At 37.5% G+C, this 14,278-nt stretch overlaps 2 protein-coding genes, 1 long non-coding RNA gene and 1 pseudogene across 4 annotated transcripts in view; 2 read left to right on the forward strand and 2 right to left on the reverse strand.

Moving 5' to 3' along the window:
* The first annotated feature begins 285 nt into the window (after positions 1–285).
* Positions 286–2,866, forward strand: LOC145903181 (protein NLRC3-like). Its single transcript, XM_082991252.1, has 4 exons — positions 286–444; positions 658–765; positions 945–977; positions 1,545–2,866. Exons 1-4 carry the CDS (start codon positions 366–368, stop codon positions 2,864–2,866), a joined length of 1,542 nt encoding a protein of 513 aa, XP_082847378.1. The 5' UTR covers positions 286–365.
* Positions 2,867–4,578: 1,712 nt separating this feature from the next.
* LOC145901487 (uncharacterized) lies at positions 4,579–5,261 on the forward strand. Its single transcript, XR_014402527.1, has 3 exons — positions 4,579–4,705; positions 4,934–5,098; positions 5,166–5,261. It is a non-coding gene; the product is annotated as an uncharacterized LOC145901487 (long non-coding RNA).
* A 2,289-nt stretch (positions 5,262–7,550) lies between these two features.
* On the reverse strand, positions 7,551–13,350 carry LOC145902692 (GATOR2 complex protein WDR24-like; annotated as a pseudogene). The gene is made up of 11 exons (XR_014402621.1): positions 12,695–13,350; positions 12,170–12,379; positions 11,672–11,815; positions 10,784–10,921; positions 10,457–10,639; positions 9,678–10,369; positions 9,215–9,378; positions 8,973–9,060; positions 8,564–8,841; positions 8,121–8,289; positions 7,551–7,944 (listed from the first exon to the last, which is right to left on the reverse strand). The product of XR_014402621.1 is annotated as a GATOR2 complex protein WDR24-like (transcript).
* Positions 13,351–13,916: 566 nt separating this feature from the next.
* Positions 13,917–14,278, reverse strand: part of LOC145903182 (ankyrin and armadillo repeat-containing protein-like) — a 29,445-nt gene continuing 29,083 nt past the window's right edge. The window contains exons 15-16 of the mRNA XM_082991253.1: positions 14,094–14,273; positions 13,917–13,975 (exon numbers count right to left, since the gene is read on the reverse strand). Coding sequence (XP_082847379.1) covers positions 13,917–13,975; positions 14,094–14,273 — 239 coding nt within the window. The remainder of the gene's footprint in view (positions 13,976–14,093; positions 14,274–14,278) is intronic.

The following is a 14,278-nucleotide window of genomic DNA, read 5'->3' on the forward strand; positions in this document are numbered from 1 at the left end:
CTCAATAGTACCACAAAGCGGTAGCGTCCACAGTCACCTGCGCAACGATAACTGGGTTACAGAGGTCACAATGTCACAAACAGGGTGAAAGGATTGTGCTGGAGTACCAACGAAATATCCTTGTGCTTTTTTACATAAATAAGTTTATGCAGACTTTCTTAGTTTTTTTCAAGTTTTAAAGAGTTGCTAGATTAATCTGTACTGAGGTTTTGTTTTGTAGTTTAAGCTTGGATTAAAGAAATGATTTCTGTGAGCTGCATTTATGTTTATTTACAGTGAAAAGGTTTCAAACACTGAAAAGGTTTAAAAAATTGTGACAAGTTGCTGCATTTGTTTTCGAAAGAAAGTCACTGCCGACAAACATCATGACGGACACAGAAAGCAAGAGAAGAATGACTACAACAATTTCAGAATCTGGTTCAAAAGTTGACCAACAGAAAGCAGGTCTAATGCATTATTCTCTCCTTTGTTGCATAAAATTGAATTGGAAGTTACTAAAATCAATTAGGCCTTAAACTAAACCTTAGTTTTATTGGGAATGTATCATGCATAGTGACTTTTTAATTAAAGTAACTAAAATATAATTTTTATTTTATTTTTTTTAAGTAATTTGCAAATGCTATTTTAGGCACTAACAAGATATTAACCTTGAATCAGATTCCTCACAGCACATATCAGCACCAGGAGCAACCATAGCTGGTAGCATTGCCGGGGTTCAAGGTGATGTCAATCAACCAACAATAATAAACAACTACAATACACCAGGTATATTTGTCAACTGATCAATGCACTGTAAACTACTGCAACATTTAATGGTACATTCTGTTTATGTTCACATTTAATTTTTGCAATACAACTTTTTAACCTTTGCACCAACATACCGTTTCATTTTATACATAGACGATATTATACCCTTAAAGTCAAATTAGTGTGAATTTTTGCAGGTCCATCAAACGAAGGTGACCAAGCAGATGAAAGTAAGCTGTTGTATCCTCTTTACTGCATTTAAAATATTCACCGAGATAATGTCTGACAATAATGCCCGAATGCTTCCATATGATAATGTCTAGTGAGCCATAATTACTTGTCTCTAGTTACCGTATTTTACGGACCATAAGGCGCAACTTAAATCCTTTTTTTTCCTCATAAATTGATCGTGCGCCTTATTAGCCGGTGCGCCTAATGTATGGATCAAGTAGTGCTTTATTGCCTACACTCAAAACCAGTACCGATACTATTATAAATAAACCACCGTCGTACACAATAAACTACGGTAAAAGCAACTAGCAACTGTGATATTCATACTATTGAGACTTGCTTACATGATCCATACATTAGGCGCACCGGCTAATAAGACTTGCTTACAAGTTTTTGTTTAATGAGCTTTATACGGTATAACCCATACTCCTTAAAATACCTTGCGTTCTATAGCCCGGTGCGCCTTATGTATGAACAAAAAACTAATCAAAGGAATTTATTGACAGTGCGCCTTATAATCGGGTGCGCTTTATGGTCCGTAAAATACGGTATATTTCTGTCTGCAGACAAAAAGCAGCAAGAAGCCATTCAAATCATCAAACATGAACAGGATAAAATTAAGTCTGTCACACCTCTTTCTGGTTTAAATGAAGAAGGAATCCCAGATGTTTGTCCACAGCTGGAGAAACGTGATTTCTACCAAGGTATTGATACCAAGAAAGGTGAAGAGTTTGTGCCATCAACAATAAGGTACAATGAAAATAAAGTTAAAGGAGAGCGTATAACTTTTGATGAGCTGCTTTCCACAATCGAAAGTGGTGATCAGTTTCTTGCCATTATTGGCGCAGCTGGTGCAGGGAAATCCACTTTGTCCAAGAAACTTTTGAGAAAAAACAAAGATGGGTATTTGGTGTTACACCTAAGTTTCATGAATATAGATTATGGAGATGAAAAACTCACACTTCAAGAACTCCTACTTGATAGGCAGTTTCCAGATGTTAAGCAAACTGACCTTGATGCTGCATTTAAATGGATGAAACAAAACCAAGAAAAATGTGTTTTGGTATTTGATGGGCTGGACCAGGCAACATGGTCATTAGAAAATGTGAAGCGAATTAATACAGATTATAAAACTCGGTTCACAGTTCAACAGCTTGTTGCTAATCTCTGCAGCAAAACCCTGTTCAAAAAATCATCATTGATCTTTACATCACGTCCTCATTCACTGCTTTCCATTCCTGTGGGACTTCGTCCAAAACCCACTATATATATCCGTGACCTTACTACAGAAAACACGAAGAAGCTATTTGATTTCTATGCTGGAGAAAAGGCAAACGAACTGTGGGAAAAACTTAAAGAAACTCCAGAAATGCTAGACTTTTGTCACAATCCATTACTTTTGCAGTTTGCTGTGTATGCTGGTTTGTTTGGTGACAAAAACTTTTTTGGCACAATTACAAGCTTATTTGATGTTGTTTTGCAACAACTCGATGCATCCGAGCATGCTAAGGGTAGTATACACTTTTTGAGAGAAGCACTTGGCAGAATGGCATATAATGGAATGACTCGTAAAACTGTTGTATTTACCCACCAAGAACTCTCAAATGTGGCCCTGGAGTATCTTAAAGTACAAGATGTTATAATAAAACTACCAAAATTTTCGTGGTTTTCAGAAAGAAAAGTTTTCGATGTTGCAGCTTCTTGTTTTTTCTTTGTTCACCAAATGATTCAGGAATTTTCTGCTGCTTCGTACATTTCCTTGTTCATGCCAGATGAAGACTTCGACAAATTCCTTGATACATTGGTTCGAGAAGAACACTGGAACATGACGCGACGATTTGTTTGTGGCCTCTTGCTTGGAAAGGAAAGTTGTAAGTACATTCCTTAATCTGTATATTTTGTGTCATAAGGTTTGCAGGCTTGGCACCCCACGCATTGCTGCCTGGCTGGATCAGCCACTTTTTCCTGACAAGTCGGAGCAAAATTTGAAAAATCAAGCCCCCGGTGAGGTTTGAACTCACGACCCTGGGCTGACCAGGCCCAACGTTCTACCAACTGAGCTATATGAGCTCAGTGGTTTCGCGGGGTATATTGTGGCCAAGGGACACTGGTGCGCAAGCGCACAACTTGCCAGGCAACCTTCACATACACGTAGGGGATCTCTGCCACCGTATCAGATAACGCAGTAATATTTCATGCAATGGCATGATCGCCCAACTGCACAGTTCCTTGCTTGGCGATACTGCCAATCATGCCATTGCATGAAATATTAGTGGTATAGATCTCCTGTAGCTCAGTTGGTAGAGCGTTGGTTGGCCCATGGTCATGAGTTCAAACCTCAACAGATTTTTCAAATCTTCCTCCGACTTGTCAGGAAAAATGATCCAGCTAGGCTGCAATGCCTGGGCTGCCAAGCCTGAAAACACAATATTCGCGATACGTTAGCTGTGATCGCCAAGCAAGGACCTGCGCAGTGGGCCAATCATGCCATTGCATGAAATGTTACTGCGTTTTGTGTCATAATTTCTTTTTTGCTTACAGCTTCAAGAAGTGACAATACTGAAACCAACTTGGACCCTGGATGTGCTACTAGTTCCGCTAGCAAGATGACATTCCCCAGCATTCCACAAAAAGGTTTTGTTGCATTTGATGTTGCCAGTTAAGCTGTTAAGGTCAAGTAACTGAAAATATTTCAAAAACTTGCAAAACTGGACCAAAACTAAATGCCAACGTAACTTCAATGTGAGTCTAGCAGGCCACAAGTTGGAGTAAACCAATCAAATCTGCTTTTTGTTATTCTCATGTATCGGTCATTGCCTTGCCTTCATAACATTACAAAAATACGCAGTCGCGTATGCTATTTGAATTGACATATTTATACTCAACAATTTCACAGCACTGCGGTTAGTTTTGCACTGCGTTTTTTAACACAGCACATGGTAACGCAAAGCTTCTACAAATAGTGGCTGTGTTTGTAAAAATATATATGAGTGCAAATGATTCGTCCAACCAAATGCAATTTTACAATTTCCATTGCAAATGTTGGTCTTTCTTGTTTTCCAGACAAAAGTGCGAAATTATTGGATGCCCTTTCAAGATATCTCCAATCTCAACCCAGGAATAACGATCTACTGAGTGAGTATATGATATAAATGCCAACAGTTTAATGCGTGTTTGTAAACATTACATTTATTTATGTAACAATGGGCTGGTTTGTTACGTCACACAGTCATTGTTTGAACCGAACACTCAGTGCAGTTTTTTTCAGTTGTTAAAAAATCTTGTAAAGGAAAGTCGTGTTTATTTCTGTCCTAATATTTTGTGATAATTTAAACGTTTTATATTGGATTGATTTGTTGGTTCTTGTGTTGATTAAATCCGACTTAAACGTGGGGAATTCTGTGCAAGAATACAGTAAGTTTTATTTTAAATGATTTTATTAAAACTGGAAACCAGACATCCGCTTTTTTATAAACTTTCCTGTTTTGTTTCAGATTTATTTCTGGATTTGAAGGAAATCCAAAAGTGCCACCAAGAAAAAATCGCCCCGTTTTGTCCTGAGATGTTGTATTTTTCCCAAACCCGACTTCACTCAATCGTTCAGGTTTTGTCGGAATTTTTACCAAAAGTTACAAGAAACGATTTGGTGCTGGGGGGGTTTGATTGCGACCTGAACTCCGAAGATTTAACGATTATTTGTGAAGCAATAAAAAGAATGAAACCAAAGGTTTGTTTGTGTTTTTATTTATTTTCTGAATAAGTTTTTATTTTAATAAAAGCATTTTTTACCAAAGTTTTCGATTTTAGGAAAAATGACATAAAATATTTTTATTGTAGTTTAGGGAATAATTTTGTTTGTGTATTTTTTACTTCTTTTCCAGTTTTAATATTTGTTTATTCCTGGTTTAAAGAGCTTCAAAACATTTCCTACAAACAATATTTATATTTTAAATAGTTGGAATATCTCGCCCTGAGTCAAAACGACTTTCATGGAAGAGAAGATGTGGAAAGAATTTGTGAGATTTTACCGAAGGTTGGGAGGTTGGATCTGAATTGGTGCAGATTGGATCCGGATTCGATTAAGATGGTGGAGGACGCACTTGAGAATATGGAAGATCCTGTGAGGATTTAATTTAAAAGATTTATTTGTAAATTTTAATAAAATCAAAACTTTTGTGACTTTTCAGCCGAAAGTTGAGGGTTTGGATTATCAGTTCCCCACCTCCTATCCTGACTCCAGTGGTTCGGATTGAAGCAGAAGCTCAACACAAAAACTACCTCACGTTCCTCATAATTATTTGTGTTTTCGTGATTCCTCAAAAATAAATAAATTTAACAAAAACAAAACTTCCGCCATTTTTTTTTCTTCCGCAGCGGTCACCAAGACCGAAACTTTAACGATGCCGGTAGGGTTTTTTAAACAAATAGAAATAAAATTAGGATTGAACAAAGGGGCCGATTTTTTTGGCAATTAAAATACGTGCAGTTTTAAAAACAAAAATTTACACTTTTGATTTAAAGATTTAATATGTTAGTTAATATCTGTTTGTAAATTTAGCACGTTACGACCAACCAATAGATGCGCGAATTTGATAAGTTTTTCAACTTCTGTCATTTCGTCAAAATTGTTTTTTTTTAAAACAAAATTAAATATCATGTTCGAATAAACACAAATTGAAAAGATATCACAAAATCAAGACAGCTTATGACAAGCAACGAATTAACAATTAGGAAAACGTGATTCAGGCTTGGGAACAGTAATTTAACGTATCCTTTGTAATTTAGTTTACTGGAATCGCAGCTAGGGCAATAAAGGAGTCTGGGCCTAGGCTACTTTTCCCGGTAGATACTCTAACACGTCACGAACGGACGATGGGAATTTCCCCGGCTCTTGCGTAGCTACTTAAACTTGCGTTTTCACGAGACTAAGCAATAGCACAACTCCAATATTAGGTTCATTATAGCATAAAACCTTATTACGTACAAAGAGCGTCATGTTTTTTTGCGGGATTTGTTTGAAGGCCGTGAATTTCGACACTATAGGACATGTGTACCATTGTCTATAAGCACGTGGTGAACGAAACGTTTCGTTTATGTAAGATGTTTTCTTGTTTTTAAAATACCTTTGTGCAATGCCTTAATAATTATTTTAATACGGAAAGAATGATATTTCCAACAAACATGCCCAAAGCGCTGGTTTAACCACGCCAAGCATGAACCAAGGAAATCGACCGTTCGTGAGGCGGTTAGAGTATTGTCGCCGCACAATACATGTATATACTAAAAAGGCCCAAAGCGTATATAACTATCTTAAGACCGAGAGTTAAAACCAAAGTCATTGTAATCACGCGTTCAACGCATATGTCCGAGTTGTGATGTCCAATAAAACGACATGGGAAAAAAAGAAGAACCAATTTCCGGTTTAGGTCAATTCCTGATCGGACAATTGAATAGAAAAAAACTTGCCGAGCTGGTGGCAGGTGAAAAAATTGTAGCCGGTAGAAGCAGCCACATTATAGTTGTGTTATAAACCATGTAAATTGGGAAATAAAGTCATATAGGTAACTTAGGCAACAAAACTAACTGCGTAAATCAAGTTAAAATAATTACAGGCATTTCTTTGTCAAAATTTAAATAGAAGTACTTCTTTCGCAAATGATAAATAAAGCGGAAATAAACATAACTACTTTTAGTTATTCGGAAAACAAAGTCAACCTAAACATAAACAACTTATTTAGGGCACTTAGATAATCAAGCTATATAAATAACTGACGTAATCGACCAAATCGGCCAACTTCAAGTTGCATTAAAGTTGCGCAACAACTCCAAATAGGGTATCAATACGTGTGGCCAACCGCAGACTACATAAGCAGAGCGACTAGCGCCTGCCAAATCAGTGTGTTTTAACAGTTGCTGTGTAAGGGTCTAGGCTGTTGGTTCTGCTTTAGTACTCTTCATGTTTTGAAGAAACTTCTGTGCTGTATTATACTACTGGATAATCGACAATAAACGGATTTATGAACAACTCTGAACTGGTTTGAAGCTTGGTGGATGTGTGTTTAGTCGAAGTTAGACTACTTAGAAGAAGCACAGACTTGTGTAAAGGAGTTCTTTAACTCCAACAGTAACCTTGAGATAGCGAAGGCAAGTTGCCTACGAGGCCGAGTTGCCATCGAGACTCGGTCGGATCCTTTGGGTGCGAGGCCCGAGACGCAGTCGTACCCCACGGTCCCGCAGCGGGGGCGTACGCCGACAGTATCGACCACTTTTTTCCGACAAGTCGGAGCGAGATATGCAAAATAACCCCACCTGCTGGTATGTTTCAAACTAAAGGCAATGGGTTAACCAGACCCAACGCTCTACCAACTGAGCTACGCGATTTCAGAGATTTGAAGGTAGTTTATAATGGCCAAGATACACTGGTGAGTCAGCACACAACTTTACTAACGATCTACACATATACATCACTAACCATACCACGCAGAAATATATCGCGATATCATATGTGAAGGTTGGCTATTGCAGATGAGGTTGCCAAGTACGGGTTTTCACAGTAGAGCGATCCTGTCTAGTTCCTGCGTTAGTAATTCGTACAACCATAAACAACCATGTATTTGCCTGCGGTCGAGTCAAGACATCAGCTTGCATTCATTTTTATTGATGTTACAGACAGTGATATCTGCATGTTATAGGAATATCGTTTTTCTGACATTGTTTTATCCAAGTTGTCACACAGTTGGAATGTCCGCCGAAGCTACAGCCTTGACAATATGTGTAGAGTCCGCGCACTTGAAGTTGACAGTAGAAACACGTGACTGGTTTGTTCTTGTGTTCCTCATCAATGCGTCGGTCACATGACCAGGGGTTACTCTGGGGCATTCGTTGTTGGCAGACTTGGCAGCCCAGGGTGAAAGTTGAAGAGGATGAGAGAGATTGGATTGCAGGAACTCGGCTCAGTTTTACAACCTGAACGAAAATTACTTTCATCAACAAATGCGAAAAATAGTTTAATCTGTTGATGTCCTGGTCCAAGTTTCAAACTAAAAGTAATTGTATTGATATTGCCATCACATAAAATAAAAACTAAAAAATTAACAAGAAAAGAATTAACTGCAAATTGCAACAAAACATACAGTAGTTACCTGAGCATGTTGTATCCATAACCTGTTCTTTGCCAACAAATCAAGGTAGGAGTTTTGCCAATGATCAATTGTCTCAACATCAATAGGAAGGTTATATGTGGATGGATAGGATGACATTGCAAGCAGCATACACACTGGACTTTGCACATCGTTCATTCCAGCAAAAAATCTGAAAATACATTGAATACAACACATGTAGCACGTCGAAACCTGTGAATGTTTTCAGAAAATAAAAAAATAAATTCAACACAAGAACTATTTTTGAGTGAATAAACATTCTTGTAAAGACTTTTTACCTATGTACAAGCAGTTGGCAGATTATTTTATCTCATTGTCTGGTGAGTGTTAGTTCTGTTGTTTTAAAAATATGCTGTTGATGAATCGTTGCATTTCTTTGTCAATTTCAAAAATACGATGTTTTGTCGGAATGTTTTAAACTGCACAAACCCCCCTCTAATTGCTGACAGGCAATCTCTTCTTTAATTGAATCGAGTGGAGCCGGCCAGAGAGTGGGACACGCACTGATGACTCCATCTGAGATGTTAAGCTCCTCATCAGCAGGAGATGTTGAGGAAGAAGAATCCATCTCCTTGGTAACGACCTTCTCATGCCACCTCCCACCGTGAGCAGTCAGGATTCGTTTTTCAGATTCATTTTCAATGTTCATTCCAGAAGGTGCATCTATTCGACCAAACTTTGATATCGCGTCCAGTTCGATGTCCTGAAAAAGACAGGAGATTGTTTCTTACACCTTTCATTACTTAGGGTGTGGTGCAACCTTAAAACTGTGTTCACAGCAACCATATGTTTAGCAACACAAAACACTGTGGCCTATCTATCTATCGATCACACCTCTCTCTGTTGGAAAGCTTCAGTTGGAACGAGATATTCATGCTCAGACAAAAACTCAGCTTCTGATGTTATCCCACCATAACCAAACCTAAATCATTAAACTAGATTACAGACTATAATTTCCACTACATCAATTTTAGACATCTTGGTGTTTAATTGTAACACCATTAATAGTTTTTGCACGATTGTGTTGCAACAAACTTTGCATGATTTTATATTTGAGAATAATATCTCTAAACTACCCAGGGTCATCATCTGTCATGTAGAGATCAGGTTCTGATTGTCGTCCTCAAGCGATATCAGTGAGATAATCTTTTACCTCAAGTCTTCCATCATCAGAACGTTGATCAGCTTCCCCACCATGGATTGCTGAACCATTCAATGCATGTGAACCATGCAGTTCATCCTAGAGCAAACACAAATCAGTCATTGTGTGTGGAAGCAATCTTGGTAAAATTCATGTCCAACAATTAGTGATAATCAATATTTGCCATGCCATGTTATGAACAAATACTGGTTTAACTTTAGAAAATCATTTTGTTTTTTAAACATCAAACCATGGTCACAAGAATCCTTCGATTCCCCCCCAAAAAAAACATGGCATAATTATATGTCTGCATACCAGGCATTTCGCAAACTACTTATAAGGTGAAGATCTGTAACAATTGTTTATTAGCACATATTACGTCACTAAAACCACCTCACCTTTTTCACAGTGAGTGAGTGTCTTTTGTTTTTTGCCTCTGCTTTTTCAAGCTTTTCTGAAACTGAATCTCTTTGTTGAAAAAAACTCCAAGCAATTTCCACGTCCGAGCAACATTACAGAATCCACCTTTCAAAGCAACATCAGAGTTGTGCGAGCAAAGCTCTTCGAATGTCATTTTTGTCCCACTTCCATCTAAAACATAGTTTTTCGCAACAAACCTAAATTGGTTAAGAGTTAATTGCTCTACAACAGAGTCTGTCATAGTTGGATAATCATCAAAGTCAGAACTTGGTTTTAAATCAGACTTGGTGCTTGAAAATATTCTGAACTTTGATCTGGAATTAAGAAAGTTGTTTTGTCTTTGAAATGCAACTGGCGAAGAAGGACTGGAAATACTCAAACCGTCCAAATCAATCACGTCTTTTGATCCAGTCTTCCATCCAAATATTGTTGGTAATTTTGAAGCAGAACCAGTGGGACTCTGTGCCCTTGGTGTTGATGCTGTGGCTTGACTTGCGAGGGCGATATGACCACATGAGCTGATGGCAAGTCCACTACTCATGGCCTGCTTAGCTGGACAAGAAGCGTCAAGTAATGAATGCATCATGAGACGGCCATCTTTCGAACATGACAAAATAAAATTTGGATCTGACTTTTTCCAAACTATTCCAGAGGGGCTGTCTGTGTGATCCTTAAAATATGTTCAGTTCATTGTTTAAAAAGTAAATTAATCAAAAAACAAATGGTTGTTTGATACAACTACAATTATAATTCATACCTGGAAATGAGCAAATGGGACATATTTCCTATGCAGATGCCAAATGTTCACACTGAATTCAAGCATCATAGATATAGTGGCAAGTTGCTCGGGATGGTGGGGTCTCCATTTAACCGAAGCTACGGACGACATGGTTGGAACATTGTTTATTTCTTTCTTCCTGTTGTTTTCAATCGACCAAACCTGGAATGTGACAATTGGAAACATTGGAAAACAATATTTAACACGGACAATGATTAGATCCGTTACCAGCAATGACACGAAAAGCACCTTTCACAGATGCAAAAACAGAGTTGAAAAATTATTCGTGTTATTACAATCACCCACCTTAACCATATTATCACGCCCTCCAGTGGCAAGAGTCATTTTGTGATCTGGTTCCGGGTGCCAGTCGAGAGTATACACAGATCCCTTGTGTGCGATAAACTGATGAACGTAACCTGTAGGTCGCCTGTAATCCCATATCTAGTAACAACAACAACCAAAATTAACATGAAAACTTTTGGTGCAATATTCTAATTTGCTCTCACTAAAATGCTGAGTTTGCATTTAAACTGAGAACATTTTAGTATCACAAGCACTGGTTTACTGTTTCACTGCATTTATATTTACCAAAAGGATAGACCAAATATTTCAGAAAAAACTTACATTTTAAATTGGTTTTATATGTTAGAACAGTGTGGTCCAACTAAATTTCGTCGCAGGCCATAACAAACCGTTACTTTATCCCGCGGGCCATTGTACATACGGAAGTACGGATCGAAATTACTATTACACGAATAGCACAACTCAATTTTTAATAAATGCGATTTTTGGTCGAGCAGCTTCTTTTAACGAAAGGGGTCGTGTAAACAGGAATTTGGTTGTGGCCATGCAAAGACAATCGCACAAAGTTGTGTTTCAAGTCAGGTTACAATTCTCGGGCAAACGGAAATTAGATCACGGGCCAAAATTGGCCCGCGGGCCTGTAGTTGGACCACGCTGTGTTAGAATATAACAGTGAGGTGATTTTAACAAAAATCCATTTAATGTGAGATTCCTTGAGTCGGTTTGAGTTGTTTTATTTATTCTATGACATCCATGTGTTTCTGGCATGATTATTTTATTATATTTCCATGATAACATGTTTACAACACAACAGCATTAAATATCCAGATTCAGTCGAAAATTGGCTGCAGGTATTTTTATGTAAATTAGCACACCCCTAAAACTTACTTGTACATAACCATTATCGAAGCTAGCAGCAAAAATAAAATATTCATGAGGATTGAACTGAACACTTCTCACGCCATCAGCTTTGCTTTGAAACGTGTAGGTACTTTCCCTTCTCCTCAAATCAAACAGCTTCATCGTTCCGTCCTTTAAAAAACAAATGATGCAGTATGGCTTCTAAGCTTGTGATTTGAATAAACACACAAAATTTATTTTTATAAACTTTACACTCTGCTTTGACTTGTATGCAGCCAAAAGCAAAATATCACTTGTGATGCATAAATTTTCTTACAGAAAAATGTACATGCTCTGCTCCTGTAAGAAGTGTTACAAGTTACATTGAGCACGAAAATAACCTTTAACGAACAAGATTTGCTGATTGCGAAAAAGGCTTGTGTCATATGACAATGCAAATTTAAACAAACTTGTCTAACGGTCTTGACAGGTCCCATCTACATAAGAAACACATTTTTATTTAAAAACCACCCATATATAAAACACCTGTGATCCACTTAGCAAAAGATTTCCTTCCGAGTTGTGAAACGAAACTTTTGTGACCGTGCGACGATGTTCAGACAATATAGCGAGCTTCTTCTCACGACCAGGAGTGTTTAAATCCCAAGCTACAACTGCTTCATTAGTAGCAGCAGTTGCGATCAAATTTTCATCCACGGGACTCCAACCCACGTCAGAACAACTCATGTTCAAACCCTGAAATGAAAAAACAAAACATTTTAATTAATTGTGTATGTGTAAACTAATTATGCTGATGAACAGCAATTGTAATCTTGAAAAATTAGGCTTAGCATGCAGCCACAGGTAAAAGCTAATTTGATTTCAATAACTTATGATGTATTATTTTGTTGGGTGGTAACTGCCTTTGGCCAGTCATGAGCTAAGAAAAATACCAATATGCCTCCCTTAAAAATACAACAGCAATTGCAAAAATACACACTTATAACATGAAACGAAACACAATCAGCACTATCAAACTCAGTGGCACACATTAATTCCATCGGAGCACACCTGTTTTCTTCCAACATGAAGATTAAGGTGCTCGCTGAAAGCATTAACCTCATCAACATGATAAATTTTCAACAGAGACCGTCCAGCGATGAACACTTTACTGTTGTCCTTACTGAGGCAAAGTGCATTCACTGCTGTTCCAACATCTATCGAAACGGCTTTGTTTCTCTTCATAATTTCAAGTTTTCCGATAAAATATGCGGTATTTTATATTTAATATCACTTCCACAACACATAAGCACTTTGGTTTACAGAAGGCAAGGTCATAAAATTTATTGTATATTTAAAGAACAACACACTGGCTCTGTTTGCCCTTGCAAATTTTTGATAAAATTACACAATACCAACAATTATTCCAATCCGACCAAGAAAAACCATTTAAGCGCAGATGCAAAGGTGATTTTTCACAGATAAAGAAACCTGCTTACGGTTAACTACGTAAGTACTGTAGCAGCAAGTTCTTAAACAAACTAATTCCCGAGAAAATGTAAACAAAACAAATTCGTCTCTTGCACGTTTCAGTGATTTTCCAACACAAACAGCGATTTTATCCTCGCAACCGCAACCAGAACATTAACTTTTCTAATGTTGATTGCTGACTTGCAATAATCACCTAATTTTTTTGTATACACAAAATAAACAGATTGAATAAAGTTGATTTACATTTTGCATGAACGAGCAATATTCTATATTACAAATATTCGGTTGAAAGCCAACAATTTATTGTAGTAAAGCTACTCGATTTCTACAAACATTTAAGTTAAATATGCATATGTCTAACTTTGTCAAACATTCTTTACTAAGTACACACGATGCAATTATGAGTAAAAAAATGTTACATCAGTGGAAGAATCTGGGATGTTCACAGTTTTATAAATCTCACAAAACGTGTCACTTCAAAAGGGAATGCAAGAACATAAAAAAACAGCATCGTATCTTTCACATAATACAGGAAGCATACAAATTTTCACAGTGAAATATTTACAAACTACACGAACTTGTCGCGCAACTGCATACAATGTTTTGAACCTGACAAGAAAGTAATAACAGGAAACTGTTGTTCTAAAATAAGTAAAACTTGGGAACAGAAAAGTTTTATTTCTTAGTAGAAACTTTTCTGTTGGCCGGGGAAATCGAACGTGCTCTCATCGTCCGGTGAAAAGCTCTGAAAAAATCCACATTTCAGTGTTCCTGTATTTTAACGTACACTACGAGGCATTTCCTACCCGTTAACATGTAAGGTGTTTCCCCTCGTTTGCGCTGTTTGAGGTCTTGACGGCCCTGAATAAAGAAAGGTTGATATTTTTATGATTGAAATAAACCCCAGAACTTTTGCTGCATGAAAGCTTGTGTCTAAGCTCAGTAGAATGTACGTTAATACAAATTGTAACGAACTTACTCCTCTTTTCTTTAACAATCGGCAAACCGATGGTTGCCTGTCGTTTAAACTCGGCTACAAACTCATCAGACACTTTTCCATCTTCAACCAAATTATCTGTAAGAGTGACGTAAAGGCCTTCAGTCGCTCTACATGACGTCATCAACTCTCTGCTCGCCGTTCGGTTGAAAGATAAATATCCTGAA

This window comes from Ascidia mentula, chromosome 5 (genome assembly GCF_947561715.1).
Source record: "Ascidia mentula chromosome 5, kaAscMent1.1, whole genome shotgun sequence".
Classification (NCBI taxonomy): domain Eukaryota; kingdom Metazoa; phylum Chordata; class Ascidiacea; order Phlebobranchia; family Ascidiidae; genus Ascidia; species Ascidia mentula.